General features: G+C 37.4%; 1 protein-coding gene across 8 annotated transcripts in view; it reads left to right on the top strand.

The window, feature by feature from the left end:
• Positions 1 to 23,939, top strand: part of FSD1L (fibronectin type III and SPRY domain containing 1 like) — a 31,869-nt gene extending 7,930 nt beyond the window's left edge. Inside the window, exons 4-15 of one of the 8 annotated variants that reach the window (XM_075739662.1) lie at positions 1,068 to 1,169; positions 4,091 to 4,113; positions 6,447 to 6,568; positions 8,183 to 8,392; positions 8,717 to 8,815; positions 10,541 to 10,667; positions 11,205 to 11,276; positions 12,574 to 12,606; positions 16,526 to 16,623; positions 17,134 to 17,385; positions 17,702 to 17,790; positions 19,606 to 23,939. In XM_075739662.1, the coding sequence (XP_075595777.1) occupies positions 1,068 to 1,169; positions 4,091 to 4,113; positions 6,447 to 6,568; positions 8,183 to 8,392; positions 8,717 to 8,815; positions 10,541 to 10,667; positions 11,205 to 11,276; positions 12,574 to 12,606; positions 16,526 to 16,623; positions 17,134 to 17,385; positions 17,702 to 17,790; positions 19,606 to 19,728 (1,350 nt within the window). In that variant the 3' untranslated portion in view covers positions 19,729 to 23,939. Of the gene's footprint in view, positions 1 to 1,067; positions 1,209 to 4,090; positions 4,114 to 6,446; positions 6,569 to 8,182; positions 8,393 to 8,716; positions 8,816 to 10,540; positions 10,668 to 11,204; positions 11,277 to 12,573; positions 12,607 to 16,525; positions 16,624 to 17,133; positions 17,386 to 17,701; positions 17,791 to 19,605 lie in introns of all 8 variants that reach the window. The other 7 variants (XM_075739661.1, XM_075739660.1, XM_075739665.1 and 4 more) reach the window with 7 other exon arrangements.
• Positions 23,940 to 24,039: the final 100 nt, after the last annotated feature.

Below are 24,039 nucleotides of genomic sequence, written 5' to 3'. Positions count from 1 at the left end.
TGTGTTAATGGCATGCTTCAGAAGTTATCTGGAAACTGTGTACAAACTTCTAGCTGTTGGACTGTTTCCTTGCTGCTATTCTATCCTTGAACAGTAAATCCGAGGGTCAGCAAGCCCAGGTCAACTTGCTACACTTGCCAAGCTAGTTATACTTCTAAAGTGCTTGAGACTGGTCTGTTCTAGAAGTTGATGGAACTGTTGGTTGCTTTTGAGACAGTGACTACTTTAGAGCAAGCTGTCCTTCCTGAAGTGCTTAAAGAAAAATAATTACTTGCTGTTGACTTGTTCTGAGATATTATAGTAAGTGTCACATGAGTAGAAAACCAGCACTAGGTTGAAAGGTGATTCAAAAGCTGCTGGCAGGCTTAAAATGTGCATCTTGTTTAACCTACGGTATGTTTACTATCCTTCAGTGTATTCAACACTAACCTTTTTAGTGCTATACCCATAGTATGTAATACTGGAAGTTCTCTGTGGACTTATACTGGGAATGGTAGCTTACTAATGATAGAGTTTCAGATAATCCTGAAAGAAATTTCTCTTCTGCCCTTCTTCCTCTGTTCCCTTTCCTCTGCTATCCCCATTTGTTATACAGCAATACTGATTTTCAGGATTGTCTTGTGGCAAGTCTAGAGCTGGTTGGGGATAAAATCATTGCCTTCTTCAAGGCCACTGCTACATTAACCAGTATCAGTTCATTGGTGAAGTGTAGTTCTGTAAATAGAAATTACAGTGCACACAGATGTAAGCATTTCTTTGCTTCTGAAATCCTGATGTTGGGAGAAACGGGCCTTAAAATGAAATCTGGCTTTTAAAATCAGACTGCACCACCTATCCAGCTTTTTCCCCTTTGGATTTGTAGGATGTGCCATGTATCACTGTGTACTTGTCAAGCACAGTGAAATTCTAGTTAATGTGATGTGTCAGAGGTAATAGCCTTGATTAGATAAGGTAATAAGTTGTTACAAATGCTTAGCAAAGCCATGTAGTTCTAGTACTGGTAGTTTATAAGCCACTTTTTAAATGTGAATGCATCAAATTATTCTTACTTTCTGTTTTTGCTTCAGGATCAGCTTAGCCAATGTAGTAATGCCTTAGAGAGTTCTGAAGAGCTGCTGGAACTTGCTGCACAGTCGCTGGACATAAAGGATCCTGTGGAATTCTTGAAGGTAGAAAACATTGAACAGATGTGCATAAGGCAGATGTTGGTATTTGTCTCAATTTGAAATATCCTTTCATTACTATACTGGACCATGCAAACTTACCAGGAATACTGAGAATAAGGGTAGAGAGGCATATAAAAATTATATGCCAGTTAATGCTCTGTTGAGGATGCCAAGTCAAGAACTATAGTCTTTAATTTCTATGCAATCTCTAATAAATAAGTTGGTTTTTTTCTTATTTAGAGTGAGGGGCGAGGGAAAGGAATGCCTTCTGGACAACTGTGGTAAGCAAACTTGCACTGATGCTAGGTAAGCGAACACAGAAAGTGAGGGTGAAATAAGTCTCTATAAAACTGAACCCACACTTAAAAAATGTGTGATGACCAGCATTCAAAACCGTGGCAAGTGACCTGTCAGTTGCCTAGTGCTGTTAGATGACACTTGCAGAGATTCTCTGTGTTCCAGCTGCAACCATCTGTGAAACAAGATGTTTTGCAGAACTTCCTGCAATCTGTGGATGTTTAATTTACAACTCTGAAGTCTATAGCTGTCCTGAAAGATCTTATGAAACTGAATTCAGGGCAATTCTTTCTCTATTCCCTAAAACCTTCTAATGCGTTGGTATACTGTGTAGGCAAGAGCCTGATTTGGGTCTCACATTGTAATTCCAATACAAATAATGTGTACTTTACCACAGCAGACTTGTAAATAAGTCAATGTGTATCTAACTGGAAGAATATTCTTGCAAATTAATAAAACAGCCTAGTATACTGAGTCAGTGATATGTACAGCTTACTATAATAATCCTTGCATTAGTAGTGGGGTCATCCATGCCAAATGTAAGAACCAATTACTCTTGCCTTTCTGCATTTTAACAGGAACAAGGACACAAATTATTCTAAAAGAGTGGGCAGGAAAGCTGTCTTCCTGTGTCATTTATACCTTTTGGAAACACGTTTGTGTGCTGTCCTGCTTACTGAGTGTCAACTTTGATTTATTTGCTTTGAAGAGTGACAATTCCTAAACTGAGTATTTTTCTTAGCATGTCAGTTTGAGTTGTCCTTCCTGTCTTGTCATAGTGATGTGCTTTAAAAAAAAAAAGTTAGCTCTTGAGCACTATGCAGAATGTAGCTTTGAATTTATTATAAGTTGTTTCTTTTTTGATATCTCTTTTTTTTTTTTAAATCAAATACACTAAGGAAAGTTATTCCAGTGTTTGCTGGGGGGTGAAAAATCTTTTAAATTTGAAGTCTGAAGCTTAAGGTACTGAAATCCAATTCAGTGAACTCTAATCTAGGATTTGAAACTTGCATTACACTAGCTTGCACTTGTAAATGTATCTTTGAGCATGGCATTTTAAGGTAGTATTGCCTTGGCTATTAGCTAGCTAAATCTATTGCTCTGCTAATAAGAATGCCAAGTGTTCCTGAAGAGGCAGCTCCAGCCTTGACTCTCTCTTATTGACACAAATTTTCTTTGGATCCTGTAGTAAATCGGTTCGGGAGAAACTAGCATAGGACTAAACTTAGATTATTTTTAAAATTTTTTTTTTCTATGTTAGATTTTTGGTGGCTTTATTTGCTGAATTGGCTTACCTAGAAGTCAAAAGAACATGAATGCCAGCACACAGGAGGGTTCAGTGGTTAGATAGGACCTGATACAGCTCTGCTGGGCAGCTCATCTGAGATAGGCTGATACCCTTCTTTGTCAGTAGCTTGGAAACAAACTAAATTTAAAGGAGCTAAGCCTGGACTGTCTTGCAGAAGACTATTCATTGAGTCTTAGCTACCACATATTCCACAAGGCATAGAGGTTGTGAAGAATGCATTTGTTTTTAAATAGCTCTGTTTTGTCTACAGCTGTCAAGTAGGAAATCAGTCATTAGTTCCTACAATAACTTTGGTTTGAGGTAAAATGAAGCTAATTCTTAAGCTAAATTATTTCTAAACACTTGCATTTCTCTGCTTCCCACTTTGACAATATAAAATTAGTTTTATAGCAGGAACAACTGTGATTTTTTTTCATTGAGTGTGCTTTGTATTTAATGAAAAATTAAATACAGTTTTGTTTGACTTTAAACTGGGCAGTTACCTGATGTTTCTTATCTCTTCTTTGGAAAGTAGTTCAGCTGAATGTCAACTAGATCCAGTAGCAATGTAAACTCAATCATGGATTCAGCAGACCTAACTATGCCATCACTACCTCAACATTAACATTTTGTCTTAGGTTTGCAGTTCCTTTTGGTGAAGGACAGGGATTTTGTCTTTCCAAATGCCAGTTAATGCATATCATTGAAATATGTCATCACCACTTCTGCATCTGCTTCAGTGGTATCATTCAAATGCTGGGAAAAACTATGTTCTGTGGTTTTGAATAGTGACATATGGAAAGAGCCTTTTAGAAAGTATTGTCAGAACAGTACAATAACTTTAAGAGGAAAAGTTAAAGCAAGTCCTATTTTTCTCTTGTTCGTCAGAGTATACATGCTATGATGTATAGCCAAACAAGTCAGGTATGGTTACATGCCACTAATAAGCACTTTAGAGTTTCACAGAAAATACCATGGTAGTTAAATTTTACTGACTTGGTCGTGTAGCTCTTTTAAGATGTGGTGGAGAGTAACTTAACTGATTAAGAGAAATCTGAAGAGACAAAGTCATACCCAGGAAGTTAAGTAATTTGGAATTGGTTTGGTGTCATTCTTGAGATAAGGTTTTTCCCAGGTCATACATTGTTGCAGTTCTAACCAATACTGTTAACATGCTTTATGGGAAAAATTATTTTGATGAAAGTGTTACACTCATTTTGATCTTCAAATCTGAGCAATACAGCTGAGATTGTTCTCAGGCTTCTTGCATGTTACTGCCATTGATACTTGCATGGAAATACTAACTACTTTCTCTCTCTTCTCCCTGACATGCATCAAGGCTGCCAGACAGATCAAAGATAGGTACAGTACAAAGTCTATCGCTTTTGTGTCTTTGAATTAATCTTATTCTTGAAAATGGATTTCTTTTGAAAGGGTCATAGTCAGCTTAAATCAAATTCATTGATTCTTTTCTAAGTGTTTGTTGTAACATCACAAATTTTGAGAGATAATCAAAAACTTTGATGCTTCTTGTAGTGTTTTTCCTTGCTGACTGTTGGCCTTTCATACCTTAATAAAGAGAAATATGTTTTTAATGCAGGGAAGTAGAGCTCTGCAGCAGCTATTATTATTATTCTTTATTATTTCTTTAAGTATTAATCATTATTAATAATAAACTTCTTTTTTATTAATACCTGATGACTGAAATTTAATGTTTCAAGCTGACTCTGTCCCTTTAAATTATGAGAAAAATCTTGTTGGTTTTTTTTTAAGTACTTACAGACTTTTGGTAGCTAATTTTCCTTTTGAATGTAAAAAGTCTTGTAGCTACTGGTGATATCACTGACTAATAGTGAAATTGCTATTTCTGGTAGCTTTTCTTTGAACTGTCTTCAAACTATTGCTTAGAAAGCAAAACTTTACTGTTTCAAAATAAATGCTAAAGCCATTTTTCTTCACTTGATAGAATAACTACTGTGTTCTGAGAGTCTGACCTTCTGGTTCAGAAAACTTACTGTGATGTGCATAGTATTTTGAAAGACAGCTCACAGAGTGTTTCCAGCATATGTTGCTCTTATGGACCAAATAGGTTGACTTTACAGGTTTTCAAGGAAGGATGTGATTGTCTAAATTCTCTTAAGTTTCTTGTAAAATGAGTAATTACTAGAGAAATTAATCTTTGCTTTTCCAAGGGTAAAGATTTGGTGTCCTTAACAAATCAGAGGGATAGTGGTAGTGATAGGAATCTTAATGCTTTTTATCTGTAATAAGCATCCACTTACTCTTCTAGTTTCTTGAAATACTGTGTGATCTAGTCCTTTGAACCAATTGTGGCTCGAAGATCAGTGCCTAAATAGAAGTTGAAAAGCTGTCTGAAGCTGACTACTCAGTGTTCTCTTACTACTAATCAGAGGATTATTCTTCCTTAAGCAGAGACTCACTCTACCCATCTGGCTGAGCAGTGGAATCTGCTAGGCAGCCCATACTGAATTTCAGAATGTCAACTCTGTCTTGGGAAATCAATTGACCTGTCTCTTTTATGATGTTCAGTTCAGTATCATAATTGTCTTGTATCCCAAAATTGTAATGCTTGTCACTCTTGACATGCTTATATCTTTAATATTCAACTTCATATTTCCTCCCCCTTCTTCACTACCTGAATTTATTTGGTTTTCACCATTCTTTAATGTACTGGTGGTTAGCACACAATCTGTCTTATGCATTAGGTACTTCACTAGTATGTATCACTTCCTGTGAGCTATTAGGTGGGTGTAAATTGGATACAAATCTTTGCAATTGATTCTCTGTACATTACTTTCTAGTTAAGGATCTCTTTTTTTTAAAGCAGAAGTTAGGACTGGTGTGCTGTCTGAATCAATGTTATTCAAATTTTGCTTCATGGCCTGATATCTTCAGAGTTACAGAACTATACAAGAGACTTGTCCTTTTGTTTTTGATGATGTAGTTGGAGTACAGGAGCATCTTAAGCGTATTCATAGTAAGGATTGAGTTAAGATTTCAGAAATGGACATGGGAGCTGTACTTTGGTGTATCTTGTAAGACTGATCTGATACTTGCATGTTCCAAAGCAATATGGTGTCTGCAACTTGAACATTCTTCATCTCCTGAAAAGATCAGAGGTAGATATGAAATCAGAATATTCAGCTTGTTCACTGATATTTATAAATGCCTTCTGACCGATATTTAACATGTGGAAATGCATTTTGGAGGTAATGAGTAGATCTTGTCAAGCAGAAAAGTCTTTGGACATTTTTAAACTAAAGGTTTAAGTTACAAATTTCTAAGTATGTAAAACATGATCCTGATTCTCAAGTGCTTTAGATTTTTCATGCTTCCTGACTTTGTGTAAAGTGACATGAGTTTTGTTTTGTCTTTTATCCATGTCTTTTCACTAGTATAAGAAGTTTTAAGCTCTTCTCTAGTCACTTCTAGTATTTCTTTGCCTAGTTATATGGAACAACTGGAAGCTCACACCATAATGTCTTTCAGACAGTCACATTAGCAAAACTTTCTATTTTGGAGTCTCTGCTATTAGAAAAATGTTCAGGGCTTTGAGTATTTTGGCTAACAGTCTGACATTAATGATAAAGATTATCTGATTGCTGTTTTAAAAATGGCTATAGGACTTAAACAATGCAAAATATATTTTGCTAATGCTGCTTTCTTGACTTTAGAGTCACAATGGCTTCAGCATTTCGCATCTCTCTGAAACCAAAGGTCAGTGATAGTATGACTCACTTGATGGTGGACTTCGCTTTGGAAAGGCGCATGCTCCAGGCTGTAAAGTTTTTGCCAGGTAAAAACTGTATGCAGTGAGTTTAATTTGTTACTACATGAATAACTTACTATATTTAAGATAAACAAAATCATACCTCTTGCACCCTGAGTACATTCTTCAGAGTACCTAAACTCATTCATTAGATGTTAAGCTGAATACCTTGATGGTAAAAGACTTCTCTAGTTTTGTGCTAACTTCTACATAATAAGCATTTCAGAAAATAACATTGATCTTAAAAGTGAGAATGAGTCTTCCAGACTGTGGGGTTTTTTTTGAGTTGCCAGTTCCTCTGTACTTCCTGAAGTTTTCTCAAGTTTCTCAAGGCTGTACCTGCTAGCTTGATGATTAGTGACACTCTGAGGTCCTAGTCATCTGCAGTAGTGTTATGCATGGAACAGTAAGCTAATATGTTGCTTACAGGAGTGGTGATACGGTCTGAAATGCAAGATAGGGATAATCTCCTAGGGCAGTGATATTACCATAATACAAAATGTGTATTGATGCATCTATTTGTTTGAAAGTAAAATTAGTTGCAGTATTCCAGTATATATCTTTCGTGTCTCTCTATTCATATTGCTTTCCTATTTAAACCACTTTGCCCTTGACTGATACCAAGAATATATTGACAAGAATACTGCTGGCAGGGATGTAAATTGTTTTATCTCTAGGTCACTAGTCCAAATCTGTTAAGGATTTGGCAGCATCAGTTTACGTTTCTGCCTTGTATGCTGCAGATGCGGTATGTACTAGCAGGTCTAGTAAATTACCAACATTATTCCTAGTGGTCAGCTAGCAGTGTCTTGGCAGAAATTCATGTTTTAGTCTTAGACTCTGGGTGGCAATCATTGCTCTGTATTTCATAGATAAGTGAGCAAGATAGGTAGGCTGATCACAGTGCACCTGTTTAACAGGAATGGGAGTGTAAAGATCTACCAGCAAGCATGAACAAAGTCATGTATCTAGATGAAGATAGTATTTAGTATCACCCTTCTTATACATGCATTTTCATTATCAAATATGTAAGAATTTAAATTGTTTGGGCTTTTGATTTGTCTATAAATAAAACTTCAGTCTTTGGTGAATCTTAGGAACTCTTTCCCCTTCTGTCAAGCCAAAAAAGGAAAGAAGACTAGGTAACTGCTGACTGTCTAGTGGAAACTATTACACTGTTAGTTGTCTGAAGTGGTGGAAGTAAACTTAAGTGATATTGTTTCAGGGTTGCAGCTGTACTTGCCTTCTAGAGACTCAGAAATAAGTCTGCTTTATTATGTTCTTCCTGTGTAGTGTTGTTCTAAATGTAAGTTCATAATTGTAAGTCCGTTCTACTCTAGCATGTCCTTACTGCTTCCAGAAGGGGATCAGCCCAACTTACTGGCAAAACAAATATCTGGAAAATGTGATGCAAATGCTCACTCTAGAGCTAATGTGTATTTCTCATTTTGTAAAATGCATGTTAAGCAAAAGTGATATGCCTAGTGTTCTGTTGTGCTTTCCTAATGGAACAGATCCTCTGAAAGGAATTAGTGTTACTGGGCCAATGGCAACTTCTGAACTCTATAAATCCAAGAAGAACAAATTAGTATTCAGTCCATTCTCTTATTTAAACTGATCTGTATATTTGTCTTTCTGCAGTCCCTAAAGCTCCAGAGATAGATCTAGCGGCATGTCTCGTTGCTGATAACTGCATAACAGTGTCATGGAGAATGCCTGAAGAAGACAGCAGAATTGATCATTTTGTACTGGAGTATAGGAAAACCAACTTTGATGGGCTTCCTCGAGTAAAAGATGAACAGCGTTGGGAACTGATAGACTATATTAAAGCTACTGAATATACATTATCAGGTGAATGCCTTTGTACTTCAAAGCCAAGAATATTGATATAACTCTTCATGCTTGGAAGTTTTGCAAAATACCAATTTTCCTGTATGTAATGAAGCTTCTATTGTTTCACATTAGTCTTGCATGCTTTGTACAATAATGGTTCTGCCTTTTATTTTGACTTCGAGGTTTTGTAAAAAAATCATGTGTTAAATGAAATTCACACTGATATTTAAGCTTGTTTTTTGCAGATTGAGATAAATGGAAGACAGCTACATGGAATAGATCTTAGTCTCATAAAAAATGTCGGTAATATCAATTCAAGTTTCTAAACATTCACTTTTTTAGGTCTGAAGTTTGATACAAAATACATGAACTTTAGAGTACAAGCTTGCAACAAAGCTGTGGCGGGGGAATACTCTGATCCTGTGACTCTGGAAACCAAAGGTAAAATTTGAAAGACTCAAACCTTAGATGTAGTGAAAACCCTGCACTTACTGTTCTGCCTTCGTATATGTATATATATGTTAGATCTGTTTCTGCATGAACACTGCTGAAACGTGCCTGAAGTGAAAAGGAAAACAACCATTTCTGTAAAGGATTAAGAAGCTTATTGCCACAAAGCTGGCCTTGTAGCATACAGACACTAAAAATGAGGTAGTGATGTAACTTTCCCCAACAGAGCTCAACATTGGTTGTTTTGAACTGTGGATTGATGGTATTATGTGCCACCACATCATGCCACATAGAGCAAGAGAAGATTAATGTTGTGGCTGAGCATTGGTAGGACTCTTAGAGCATCTAAACAGTTGGTGTAGTTGGCTGGTTATTGGTACTTAGCATGTGACAGGTAATAGCTTTCTGTAAATAGAAAGTGCTGAAAAGGATTTTTTTGACTTTGAGTGATTAAAATCTTACAATATTAAAAAAAATAGGCAGCTCCAAATTGCTGTAGTTACTAAGTCATTGTGTTAGAAGTCAGTTGGTCTGAGGATGATGGCTTCCTAACATTTTGTAAATAAACTAGAATAAAAATTTCTTGGAAGTGATGTTTCGTGACAGAACACAAGTCTTAACTATTATGGTAGAGATAATGATCCCAGGGCTTTAATTATAGCCAAGTCTATATTGTAAAGGGCAAAATGACTGATATAACTTCATAATTAAAATATATATTCTGTTACTTGTGAATATTACCTCAAAAATGAAGCCATGTGCAATTTGAATAAGCTGATGGGCATTGTCATAACTTTTCTAAAATGGTTTTAATACTTTAAGCAACATAGTATCCACTTAGTAGCCACTTACATTCCTTAATCCAGTACCAGTAAAATAATTCTGGCTTTGAAAATTTGGGGCAGTTATCATGCTTCTCATATTATTTTTGTTATTTCTGTGTAAACACTTAGTTCACTTTCTTTAATAATCAGCCCACAGAAACTCAGTATCCTTGTCCATGTGTTTACCTTACTGTTTTTTAGACTTGTGTACTGTTGAGCTCTAAACTCTTAAAATCTCAAGGATGCTTTCTTTCAGAATCAGACTATAATATCTGATGGTATTAGGACACTTACAGAATAGTCTGTAAATAAACCTCTTTAGGGAACCTGCCATGTTGTATTAATTTTGTTTTCTTGGATGAAGGACTTGGCTGCAACAAATATACCAAGTCTCTTCTAGCTGCATGTATCCTCTACTGTTCTTGTGGCTGCAGTTCACTTCACAGTTCAACTCTGCCTGTGTGTGCTACCCTGTCAATTTAGTATTCTCCAAGTTTGCAGTCCTTATTAATCATAAACACTTTGTTGGAGAATCAGTGCTGCAGAGCATGGAAAATATGCATACCTTTTAAAATCATTCATGATTGTAAGAATCTAGGGAGTAGGCTGGAACTAGCAGAAAGCACTAGCTGAATTTAATTGCTGATACTACAGCATTACAAAGATGAAAAGCTTACTTTGATGTAATCTATGCACTGAAGGTAGATAGTTAGGCTTTATTTAAAGGGCTCCTAACCTTGATAACAAGCATCAGACTAAAAAGCTGATGTTGTTGTTAAGTCGAATACTGCTCTGCTACAATTTTACTACTGCTTCTATCATTTTCTATGAATAGCCACTGTTGGGAGAGAGCATTATACCATTTCACTGTTTTGCATTTTGTCTTGACCAGCATTTGTGTTCAGTTTGGACAGTACTTCATCTCATCTGAACTTGAAAGTTGAAGATACCTATGTTGAATGGGATCCTACTGGAGGCAAAGGCCAAGAAAAAATAAAAGGGAAGGAAAATAAAAGCAGGTAAGAACTTGGTTTTGTATATGTTGTCTGGGATGTCTCATCTGGCAATTAAGGGAAGAGGACAGTGGGACACCAAAGGAATTTTCATTCAGATATACTTCTCAGGAAGAAATATTAATTTTTTGTTTCCCTTCCTCTGTCACACAGATGTGGAAGCTATTTTTGGAAGCTATTAGAATTGTGTCTTAATCATTAAATAGGATTTATTTATTTTTAAAATACATTTCTTAGGATATCATTCAAGGTACTAAGTTAACTTGCAGATGTGGTGGGTTGACCTTGGCTAGCCACCACGTGCCCACCGAGCTGCTCTATCGCTTCCCCTCCTCAACTGGGCAGTGGGAGAGAAAATGTGACGAAAGGTTTGTGGGTTGAGATAAGGACAGGGAGATCACTTCTCAATGACTGTCACAGGCAAAACGGACTTCAGTTGGGGGAATTTAAATAAATTTATTGCCAATCAAAAGTCAGAGTAGGATAATGAGAAATAAGAACAAATCTTAAAATACCTTCCACCCACCTCTCCCTTCTTCCAAGGCTCCACTTCACTCCTGACTTCCCCACCTCCTCCCTCCAAGCAGCACAGGAGGATGGGGAATGGGGGTTGTGGTGAGTTCATCATGCATTGCATCTGCTGCTCCTTCCTCCTCACTTTCTTCCCCTGCTCCAGCGTGGGGTCCCACCCAGGGAAGACAATCCTTCATGAACTGTTCCAACATAGGCCTTTCCAATGGGCTGCAGTGCTTCACAAACTACTCCAGCATGGGCCCTTTCCATGGGATGCAGTCCTTCAGGAACAGACTGCTCCAGTGTGAGTCCTGTACGGGGCCGCAGGTCCTGCCAGCAAACCTGCTTCAGAGTGGGCTCTGCATGGGCTGCACCTTCTTCAGGGCATATCTACCTGCTCCAGTGTGAGGTCCTCCACAGGCTGCAGGGTGGCTGTATTCTTGCTCCTCTCTCCCAGTTGCTCTTGCGCAGCAGTCTTTACCCTTTCTTAAATACATTATCACAGAGGTGTTACCACCATCACTGATTAGTTCAGCTTTGGCCAGCACTGATTCCATCTTGGAGCTGGCTGGCATTGGCCCTATCTGACATGGAGGCAGCTTCTGGTGTCTTCTCACAGAAACCACCTCTGCAGCCCCTGCTACCAAAACCTTGCCATGTAAACCCAATATAGTAGACCAGGTAAATGTCAGCAAGCAATATGACATAAATATGTTTAGTATTCTTGCAGGTCAGTACAGGTGAATAGACAGCTTTTCTACTATAAAAACTAAGGAAAGATGGCTGCTTTGTCCTGTAAAAGCTAAGGTTATGTAAAATTAGTGCTATGGGTGGCATTTGAATTTGTTATCTCATAACCCTCATTGGTGAGGTAAAGGTACCAATAAAACAAACCAGATAGCAAAAGATAATGGATAATGCAACATCACTCTTGTAAAAGTGGCAGCCCTAAACCTTATTTACTAACTATTTTCATCTAGGAAAAGTACTTAAGTAACTTCAACAGAATTCTTGGTAGGTTGTTGAGGCACTTAGATGCGTGCTGTGCAGGATCACTGAATAAATACGGTTGGAAGAACATCACTATATTGGTCCACTCTGGCTGAGCCTTGAATATATCCAGGGATCAAGAATATGTTAACTTGCTGGGCCTCTATTCCAGGCCACCTTGCATTGTCCACAGAGCTGGCTACTTCTTCTTCAAAGACAATTAATTGAATTTCAACATGGGCTTTTCAGTATAAAGAGCACTGCAGAGGTAATTTATGAACAAATACCTTTCCTATAGGCATATATTGCCAGAAGCATGCTAGAATAATTTTTAGTGGCATCTTAATCATGGGAATAATTTAACATAGTAAAGAACACTTGTTTAATGATTACTTCTTTCTGTTGACAGTGGCCAGAATCCTCTGCTGAAGAGCAATAGAAGGTGATAACATACCTCTTACTCCTAGGATCTAGCATCTAGTTTTGTTGGGAGTCTGTGCTACTTTCCTTTGCTTTATGTGAAAAATAAATCTAATAGCCTTTATCAGTAATAGTACACACATACTCTTTAAAATTATTTCGAAGTTTAATTTCAATTCATAGAGATTATGTATATACTTTCCAATGACTGGAAAACAGCCTTCCTGGAAGGATGTGCCCTAGTGTGTGGGAAAACTGATTTGCAATGGTTGGAAGAGCATTATTTATTCTGGTGTTGATACGAAGATCCCTGTTATTTACAGATATATTGATGCTAACTTAACCTTCTGGCACATGATGGCACACTAAATTCTTTACAAATGCAGTAGAGTTCCTTTCTGAGAACTTTAGAATAATTTTTTAGTTCTTGTTTTTTGAATCTGAAGACCTTTTATGCCTCTGAACTTGTGCTATAGCTGTTACTAGACATCAGAGGAAAAGTGTGTTTTTACACTTTCAGAGAAGAAGTTTAGCCTGATGGCATGAGTAAAAAGCTTCAGGGCAATTCTGCTTGAAGAACCGTAAGATCCTCTTCTTTGATATGTAAAGGCAGCTAAAATACTCTCCTATTTCTTGTGCAATTGTGTTTTTTAGTGTAAATCTTTTTCTATGATTTTTCTAATAAAACTCCCATTTGAGAAATTACTTTTCCCGTTTTTGCTCTCTTTGCTCTTTTTCACTGGTTTAGAAGTTGTAGGACCAAAAGAAATGTCCAGGTTCCTGACTTCTTGTAGGTTTTACTCCTCCGTATTCATGTATCAGCTGGATATATCTTTGGCTTGAGATCAGCAGTAAACAAAAGTTTCTGTAGGCAAAACAAGCTCTTGAAGCTGTGCAGTGTTGCTAATTCTGCTACACAAAGTGTATCAATTTCCGCTAAACTAAGTTTTAAAACTGTCTTGCTGATACTGCAACTTGCTCAACAAACTCTGGGAGTCTTACACCTTGGTCTTTCTTTGTAGTTGTTGGTAAAGAACTTCCCTAGTTCTGACCTTTGCTTTGGTAGAAAGACATGGTCATATGTTCAATTTTGCATCTCGGGCTGACCTTTTCTAGCAGGAGATTTAGATTGAGCTTTGATTCTTGCAGGAGGCTTTTGTTCCCTATTACAGTTATCTGTGCGATATTCTCTGCATTAGAGGGGAAATTTGAAGCTAAATCCATAGTTGGTGGAAAAAGTTGCAGTGTAATTGTTTTAAACATCAAATGTGCAGCTTTCAAGTGTTGGAAAGATATGATGGCTATAAAATGCTTAATGATTTGTAACATTTATTAGTCTAGAAAAAAGCCTCTGGATAACTTCTGGTATCTCTCCATGGATAATGTCTGGTATCCCTCCTTGACCTTTCTTCTCCAAAAGAGTATATATATTGCTTGGAATATGTTTTGTTTGCTGAAATGGATAAGAAAACTGAGACTAACTGCAGTGCTGTAGGCAACAATCCAAACCATAAGATGAGAATATCTGGTCAGTGCATAGTGGAAGAAATTAATCAGTTACTATACTAGCTAATGAAGACTGTGCTGTATTGGAAAATGGGCACCAAACTGACTTTCTACTACAAAATTTCCTGCACTTCCCTATTGGAAGGGAAACTTAAACATGGGGGACATGGTAGGGGTGGAACCCAACTTTTATCCCAAATATTTAATGTCATTGTCTGAACTGTTAAAGGCTGTTAGATTTTTGAGTGGACAAAGCACATGCAGTGGTCATTTACAGAAGACTTGGAACAAAACAAATGATATTGAGGACCTTTTAATGTCTTCCTAACTTTGAGAAAATACTAGCAAAGCACCTGCATTTTTTATGGTGATTCCCTAAATGGCCACATTGCTTTCTGCATAACTCGTACTGAATCTAATAGAAAAATTTCAGCAGCTTTTGTCGGAAGTGTGATTGAATGATCTCTGATGCACTTGAAGCAAGAAGGAATCTGCAGAGAGTGATAGTTCCTGCTGAAATTATGCTTTAATTCTTGGCTTTGCTTTTTCTTTTTTTTTCATGCTATCACTTGTTACCTTTTTCTTTGGTAAGTAACTACAGCTTCCTCCACGTTAACAAAATGCAAAAGCATTTGATGTGGTGCACCTGCACAATATACACTTACCCCCTTCATATAACTCTTGCAAGCAATTTAGAAGCTTAGTTGTCTTCTGATCAGTACTGGCAAATTTATATGCTACATGCTAAACTAGACCACCTTTTCATCAGTGATTTCTTGTAGGCTTCTGTACTGGAATAAAAGGAACTTAATCATGAAGTGATTCTAGCATGCTTACTTATGACAGCTTAATACCACTCAGCTTTTGATTCCCATATGACTTTATTTTAATGAAGGTATTAGGCAAAAGGGACATTTTCTAACCCTTTATGAAATGGTATTTGAGAACAATTCCAGAAAACTGGAAATCAGTGTTGAATGAATCAGAAAGGAAACAAGCTAAACTTCACTGTATTAGTGGACATTTAAGTAGCAATTGGTTTTACCAAATTGTAGCTGACAGAAAAGCTGGAGAACTTTTTGTGTGGTAACTTTTCTAAAGCTCATGTATGACAGACTAGAGAGGATGAAGATTTGAACATGACTTCACATGTGTATTTCAGAGACTTATTTTGTACTTTTAAAATTTTTTGTCAAGGAAATTAAACTGTAAACTGCATAGCTATTTCTCAGAGGTTAAAATTCTTTTCTACTGATTGCCTTTAAAATAATAACCAGATGTGATTCCCTAGCTACTGAGGGTTAATATTCACTGTAATTTGCAAATAGCTTTCATTTTGTGTAATGGTTAAATTGCTAGGTATTATTTTTGAGGGCATAACAGAGGTAAAATAAAATGTTTGAAAACCTCATTAGGGTTAAATTATTCTTTTATGCAACTGATTGCTTGTTAGAATATTCACCAGAGCAAAGTGTGTCTTCATTTATTTTGCTATTGCTTCCTGAAAATGCTTTTGAAAAGTATGATTAGAAAATCTAACCCGTTCTTGATTGGGACTAGACTCTTAAATTTTATAATGACTTGAGGATTTGCTGTGTGCTGCTTAGCACCATGTGTTGTGACACAATTTTTTTTACTGTAGTCTTTGATACAGTTAATATACTCAAATAAAATCCCCAACCTTCAATACACTTTTGGTGTTTGATTTTTTTTTTTGAGGAGAGTTGTGATGCATTAAACTCTGGAAGTCTCACTTCATCTTTTTTAATATAAATTGTGTTTAGATTTGACACCTTTGGGTTTTGTATGTATGTATCTTCGGTGTATGCATTTTGAAATAATTTTATCACAATTTTTATTCCTTTCATTCTTCATTGAGTTACACTTTTTCCTAGGATTTCAGTCATTGCTTTTACAAGCAATACATGTGCTGAAAAACCTACCTTTAGCACAAATGACGTTATTTTCTCATTCACTGATATTTAAATTCCAGTGAAAATTAGGCATTTGACATTGAATATCAGCAGTGTATTCATACTTACCTGATTGCTGTAGCTGATCTAAAAGACTTACTAGAAATCTTATGCAGAAAACCAGAAACATGAATTCTCTAAGGTTCTGTGTAGTATAGGCTAAACACTGTTTTACACAGGCATTCATTCAAACCATGTGCCACACATCTGCTTTTTTTCCACTCCTGTTTCCTTTCTCACCTGCCTCTGAACTTCTTTGTAACAATGTCTTGTATCTGTCTATCCTGTGGTCTTTCTCAGTTCTTGTGCATGCATGCTGTTAGAGGTATTAAGTGGCTGAACTAATGTGTCACTCCAATAGCTTATGTATGTTTACTGCACCCTAATTGACTCAGGGAAAACTTGTTTGAGTGTGCATTTCTATAGTGGTGTCCAAATCTTGAATGGGTAATTTCTTCTTAGAAGTGGTGCACCATCTCCAAAGAGGACATCTGTTAGCACAAGATCCTCAGCGAGGGGCAGCAGAGATCATTTTACTGGTGAATCATACACAGTGTTGGGTAAGGTGAACTTTTTACTTTTGTTAGACGTGTAATGCTGTGGAAGGGCGGATTAGGTAAGAATTTGAGGGAAAACTTGTGATTGTTCAGGGCTGTGTACTTGATGCTGTCCTGCACAGAGGCAGTGTTACCTGTATAACACTAGAATTTCTTGCTACAGCAAGTGTCTTCAAGTCTGTTGAAGCTCTTTATTACAAAGCTCTTAGTGACTGACATTCACTCCTATTAAATGTTAATTAATGTTAAATGTATCTTGTCTCAATGAGTGTAAGTAAAAACTTCCTCATTCTATTTTATTTTTTTTGTTCCTTGTAGTTCAGATTTTTGTATTAAATTATCTAATTATCTAATAATATTATCTAATTTTTTTGTTCCTTGTAGTTCAGATTTTTGTATTTCTAAGCCTTGACCGTAAAATAAAACAGAAGACATCACTGGTACCTATAAGGAAGCAAGCATTCTAAGGTACTATTATAGCAACTAAATGTGGTTTGGTTTTTTGTTTTTTAGGAGACACTGCTGTTGAAAGTGGACAGCATTACTGGGAGGTGAGAGCCCAGAAGGACTGCAAATCCTACAGCGTGGGTGTAACATATAGAACCCTGGGGAAATTTGACCAACTGGGAAAGACTAATTCAAGCTGGTGCATCCATATCAACAACTGGCTGCAAACCACATTTTCAGCAAAACATAATAATAAAACCAAGACTCTAGATATACCTGTCCCAGACAGAATAGGAGTATACTGCGACTTTGATGGAGGTAAATTACAATCTTATGAAATTTAGCTATCCATATCAAGTTGAAGCCATACAAGGCTAAAGTAGGACATTACTTCCAGATCGATATAATCTCTTATGAAAATAAGGCCCAGAGCTGTTTGTGTAATAGTGCTTCTAATGTCAAATGACCTGGGTTCATCTATGTGACAGAGCTACTAATTGAGAATTTTTCAGTCATGTGGACTGTATTTAGTGTGTTCGGGAAACCTTTCCCTGGCAAAGAATCAATTTTTATAAAAAGTTACACAGCAGTAGCATTTAAACATGTATTTCAACTTGTTTTCTGCCTCTTTTAGGTCAGCTTGCATTTTATAATGCAAACTCAAAGGAGCTCTTACACACCTTCAGAACAAAGTTTACCCAACCATTATTACCAGGCTTTATGGTCAGTATCTATAAAATTTTGTTCAGTTTCTAGCACTGAATTCAGTTTACTGAAGACTTAATTGTTTTTTAAAGGAGGAAACTGGGAGCACTGGTTTTGGCTGGCTAATAATTTTTAAAAAATGTTTAACTGTTCTCTTTTTGACTTCATATGGTGCTTATAATAGCACTCCAATAGGAGAACTCTGCATCTAGATGTCTCAGCTATGTAAATTTACCCTACTAAAATTTAGGGTATTAAATGACTTTTAATAGCACATTGTGTTAGCTGATGAGCCTGCTACAATAATTGACCTGAACCAATGCAGACAGGAGCCCAAGATTCTGCGAGTTGTCAAGAGCAGGTGTCATGAGACAGAACAACACTAGATGCTTCCCTCTGAGATACAAGAGACTAGCTTTCAAATCTTTAAAAGCTCAGTGGGATTTTCTTGCCAATCATTTCACTGGTGTACATAACTTTTTTTTGTGGCTCAAAGCTAATCAGTGAAAACTTGCTGCATCTCTATAAAGACTCAAACCTTGCAGAAAATGCACAGGAAAAAGGATTAGTTACTGTGTATTGTTTTTTCTTTAATGATTTAAGTAATTTGTTCAAGTAATTAAATTTGGAGGCCTCAGCTGTGTTCTAAGGTAACATCAAGTGCATCATACTTTGGGAGCAGGGTATAGGTCTGGGAAAATTTAGGAATCTGGAGGAGGCTAGCTTGCTAGTTCATACTAACAACTCAGGTGCCTAGGCACTTAGGTGCCTCTTGTAATTCAGCCCATAGAAAACACAGCATGGTAATTTTAAAGTGTTATTAGGCCAATTAATAAAGTTATTCTTCTTTTGGGCATGGAGGAGGAATGGAAAAATAGTAACTTGCCCAGGCAGTCTTGCATCTAGTATTTCAGAACACCTGGGTTTTTTTCACTTGTATCAGACAATTACTTTCACAATTTCTACTGTTGGCTAGATGTACTGACAATAGGAGTCTAGATTTTTAATAGCTATTTATTTGGAGCTGACTAAGCAAGTTGCCTTACTGACCCTTTTCAACATACAGGGAACACAATAGCTTCAGAACTGTTCGGATATGTGTGTTAGTCTTCCCTCTAGTATTGCTAAGGCTGACTCTCTAAGTCAGTGTCTAAGGCATCCAAGGAGACATTCGCTTACCACACTTGAGCCTGTTAGGCTGCATCCCATACAGCCCGCAGTACTTAAAGATAGCAGTCTTACAGACACTGGGTTAGCCTGAACACTTAAAATAAAAACAAGAAGTTACTTAATTACAGCTCTCAAATTTATTCCTAAACAGGGAGATAAGTTCTTTTGTGCAACTCAATTGTAGAATAGAGGTCACTGACACCTGTGCCCTGAAGCGTCTCAAAACTTAATTTTTTTATACTGTGTTTACATTGACATACTTCTGCCACATCATACTAGAAACTAAGCACTGCTTTCGTACACTGGAGCATAGCGAGAGTATTGCTTTTCACTGTCATCCTAAGTACTTGCTGCTAGCACATCAGTCTTCCAAGAAGTCTCCCTAGTAGAAGCAAGTCTTTTAGTATTAGATCTTAGACCTGGTTATAAACGTAGAATTATAAAGCATAGTATGTGAAGCATCTTAGACTTCATGGTCTTAATAATTAGCTTCTGTGTGATTAGAATGCTTTACTCAGTGATGTGACTAGGGAGCAAGAGAGAAGATAAATGCAGCTGCAGAATAAGTTTTGTGTTAGTCCCATTATGGAATGGGAGGAGAGAGATGTAGATGCTCCATAATATTCAGAATGTTGATTTTCTTTTTATTTTTTTCTCCCTTAGATCTGGTGTGGTGGGCTTACAGTGAGTACTGGATTGCAGGTGCCAAGTGCTGTGAAAACGCTCCAGAAAAGTGAAAATGGATTGAGTGGTTCAACAAGCAGCCTAAACAATATTGCCCAGTAATGTCTGTTAAACACTTCTGTTGCTGAATGTTTGGGTTTTGTTGGTTTTTTTCTGCGTAGCTGCTGCTCACAGAAGCTTGTGAGCATTGGATTAAATTGGGTTTGCTACCTACTGCTGTTTAAGGCCTGGATACTGATAGTGCAAAGGTTTGGTGCTAAACTGTTAGGAACCTACTGTGAATCCAGAAAGAAGAGTCAGAGAGAAAAATGAACTGTTGTCTAATTGAAAAAATAAGTGGAGAAATCGAGCTGTAACTATGTACTTTTCTAATACTACATTTAAGCATTTTCTTATGGACTTGGATGTTAATTTTATGAATATTATTTTTCCATGAAGAATATGACAAATATCATTTTCTTAGCTCTCCTAACATGAATTACTTGACTATATATCTTATAATTACTAGGCTTTCCATTTGAACTTGTGATATCAAACATGCATTTCAAAAGAATATTGATTTGCTAGCCTAGTCTGGCAAAATACTGCAGCAATATGATTTCAAAAGAATACTGTAAGAAGTTGTAGGCCTGATATGAAGAAACGCTAAGAGCATTATGTGATTTTTAAATTTTTTTTTCTGAACCAAAATCCTCCTGTTTCCCAGGCATAACTCATTTAAATGTCATATATTTAGAGTTCGGCTCCCATTTATCACAAATTACAGAAAATTTAAAAGTTTAAAGGTATTTAAAAACATGTCCTCAGTGAAAATGCATTATGATAGCCAGCCAATGAGCTAGGAAGTATTTCAGGTAAGAGCTTCAGAACCAAAAATCAACAGCTTTTTAAGAACTACAGCATGGTACTGCTCTCTCAGAAGCTCTTAATTGGGTCATCTCTTGGCTTTTCAGTTTTGTGGCATTACTCTAATTGGATTCTGATAATCAGTGATTCACACTGTTCATCAGATGTGAATGACAAATTGAATCTTTGCTGATAGCAAAGCTGCAGTGCAGCTGAGGCTGGGAACGTGGGGGTGACAGCTTCAGTTTAAATGCATCTCCCGGAGAAGGTGTGGGGGGGAGGGCTATTGCTAAAATGTCTTCCAGCTTTTTCTCAAGCCAGCTTCAAGTTTGAAGCTTCTCAAGCTTCAAACAGATGTCTCAATATCAAAGCTGGCTTTTGACAAAAGCAGCACTAAATTCCTGGTGATAGGGCAGTACTCTGAGCCCAGGCACACATTTTTGCTCTTTTGACTAGCCTGGTCAGGATTCCTAGAACTTTCTGGACAACCAGAGAAACCTCAAAATTGCATGATTTCTTCATCCAGCAGAAATGTAGCTTATAAGCTTTTATATATATATCATCCCACTCTTAACTTGCTAGCTTGTACCATATGCCATGTATATATGGCTATGAGACTGGCTTTCAGAGGATCATATTCTAAAGTATCTCTCTATAGCCTCCAACTTAACACCTCCCCTTTTTTAAGGGCAAGGAAAAAGTGGAAAGTGAGCAAATGCTTTGCCAGCTAACATAGAATCAACTTCTGGATCTGCAGTTACACATTTTCGTTCACAAATCAAGTGAAATGTTCAGCCTGAGTGTTCCATCATCTCAACTCCTAGTCGGAAGCTTAGTAAGTATAGTCAAATGATTTGTAACAGTGGCAGAGCTGAAAAAAACGTTATATTCTTCGTGGAAAATCTCAATTTTTCAGTGAGAATTACTTGTGTATTATAAACTGTTTAAATCTGCTTTCTTCCCTCTAATCAAGTCCAGGAGCCTAGAAATAATTTTCAGATACACACTTGAATCAACTGTTTCCTAACTGAAGATTTTTTCCTAATATCACCTGAAAACTGTTTCAAATTCATGTTGACAGGGCCCATAATGTATTGCCTCCTTTCCTATGTGGCCAAAGTACGTTTTCTTCTATGTATCTTAGAGTCCGTAAAAACATGATCATCTAATCATGTTAAATCATGTTAGTATCAATCTTTATATCAAGATTTCTCAAGAGGAGGAGAAATTCCTCAAAACAGCTTAAAATAAACTGGTTATGATGTTCAGTGGAAAATTTAAATTTGTTCTTTAATTTTAATACCTGGTCTAGAAAGTTTTGTTTCTCTTGAGAAATCATGAAGTTGACAGGACAGTTGAGCCCTTAATGTTCATTTCATATCTGAAACTTGAGCATCTCCAAATATTTGCATTGTGAACAAAGTTAGCTGTAATCTCTCCTGCAGAGGAAATTGCAAAACAATTCCCAGTTTAACTGTACCTTCTTCTGCCAGCTTAATATTTTGGGTCTTCAAACAGAGATGCTGGAAGGTGACGTGGTTCTTAAATGAGCAGTGTCTGAATCTGTGTCACACATTACCTACAGATGTTATGCAGATAGTCTGTGTAGTAATCTTAAATATTTCTTCCTAATTTATTTCCATTTTACTGCAATGAACACCTGACTGCGAGCTTGAGCGGCTCAGCTGCTGTGAATTCAGTGGTATGTGAGGGAGTGAGACTTGCATGTGTGGGCCCTGGCAGTGTTTAGAGAGACGAGGGTTAAGACTGATGGTTCTGTTTTGAGACTTGTTCTATTGAATGACTGTGGTAAACAGATATTGAAATAGGCTGTACCTGTTCATGCTGCCCAGTCATCAGCTTGATCTTGGGTTTTCAGCTACAGTTCCTATTTAAATTTCCCTTTTTGGAAAGAAAAGGAATGTTTACAGTAATGTGTAGTGAGAAAGAACCATGAATAATCTCCAACTCTACATAAAAGCATTTAAATTATGAAGGGTTTTTTTAGCAAGATGTAGTGCAGCCTGCAAGGGTAAATTTGATATGCACAATGTAAAAATGTAATTTTTGTTTAACACTTAGTTAGAAGAAAGCTTGAAGTATTTCATACTGTGACTTGTGATTTGCAAGTTTTAGTTTAACTGATGTCCTAGATGAACTTAACATGTGACTTTTTACCCTTAAAGGATGAATTTGGTATATAATAGTTTGCACAGATGTCAAATTTTTGCTGCTAACAGCTAGTCCAGTTGTTTTTAGTAAATGGGGATATGAAGAATTGCCTTAAGCACTTTAGATTTTTTTTTAGACTCTTCTTTTTTAGAGCTAGTGTCTGTCCAGTACCACTGTATTGGTGATATTTTGTTGCAGTTGGTGCACTGTTTGTACCTGCAGCTAGAGAGGGATGCATGTAGCCTGTGAAGTTACTTTTTCCTAGGGGAATCCACTTCAGGGATTGGAGAGGTTGTTCTTTGGTAATGGTTTACACCTTTTGAAGGTCTGTAGCTTTGCCCTGTAGTTAAGACTAAGTATAATAATATGCCTGATGACTTTCATACTCCCTGAGCCTCTCTGCTCTGGAGTTGATGCTGTTTGATGGCTAGACAGTTTTCTTCTGTATGACCAAAATGAGATTTTAATTTTTTTTTAAATACTGATTACTGATAGTCTTTCAGAATTAAAATAACTTGTGAGGAACTGGTTTCCCTTGTGTTCTTAATACATCAGAAAACTGTAGCTTTCATTGTTTCTATGGAAAGCTGTGTGAACACCGGCATGGGATGTTAATTTCAGGAAGGATAATTTAAAAGCATCCTGGTGATAAGTGCTTCTCCAAGTACCAAATATGGATGGCAGAGGGTGACATGTTTATTTCTTTAGCCATCCTCTAAGCAGAAAAAGTAGAGGTTAATGTACAAATCCTGTTTCCTCCCCCCCTGCACTCTCCCACGTTACTGCTGTTTCATGTTAAGACTGGGGAAACTGTTTCCCTGGGAAGAACATCTGACTTCGCAATATTTCAGTCTGATAAGGATTGCAGGTTATGAATGTGATGCATAGTTTGATGAACAACGGCGATGAGTTCTGTTGATCGTTGCCCCTGCCCAGCCTCACCTGAACTCGAGTAGTCTGAATGCCCTCTCAGCAGGGGAAGCCTGGATGTGGTGTTCCCTCACTGCCTCAGCTGATCCTCCATTGCTCTCGTCCATTATCAAGCAATGCCCGTCCGTGCAGCTGCGCTTCCCTGCGAGCGGTGGTGCGGGCCTTACTCTGCCGTCACTGACCGTACCTCAGGTATTCTCTATCGGCGCTTCAGCCCTCGGCCCTGCGGAGAGCACCCCGAGGAAGGAGGCCTCTCGCCGCCCACACGGAGCGGCGGGGGGCCTTGGAGCCCGCGGGCTATTTTGGTGTCTTTGACTTGTGTGTAATGCGACCTTTTTGTATTAATACAGAAATCTGAAGTCTGACGTGTCAAAGTTTTCCTCATTTTATTTTCCTCTGTGGCGGGGTTCGGCGGCCGGGGCCCGGGAGGGGGGCGGGGGTGTGAACCCAGAGACCCTCTCGCCG

The sequence above is a fragment of the Balearica regulorum genome, chromosome Z, assembly GCF_011004875.1.
Source record: "Balearica regulorum gibbericeps isolate bBalReg1 chromosome Z, bBalReg1.pri, whole genome shotgun sequence".
Taxonomy (NCBI): Eukaryota; Metazoa; Chordata; class Aves; order Gruiformes; family Gruidae; genus Balearica; species Balearica regulorum.
Note: the sequence above shows the minus strand (reverse complement) of the source record. Positions and strands in the feature narration are given on the sequence as shown.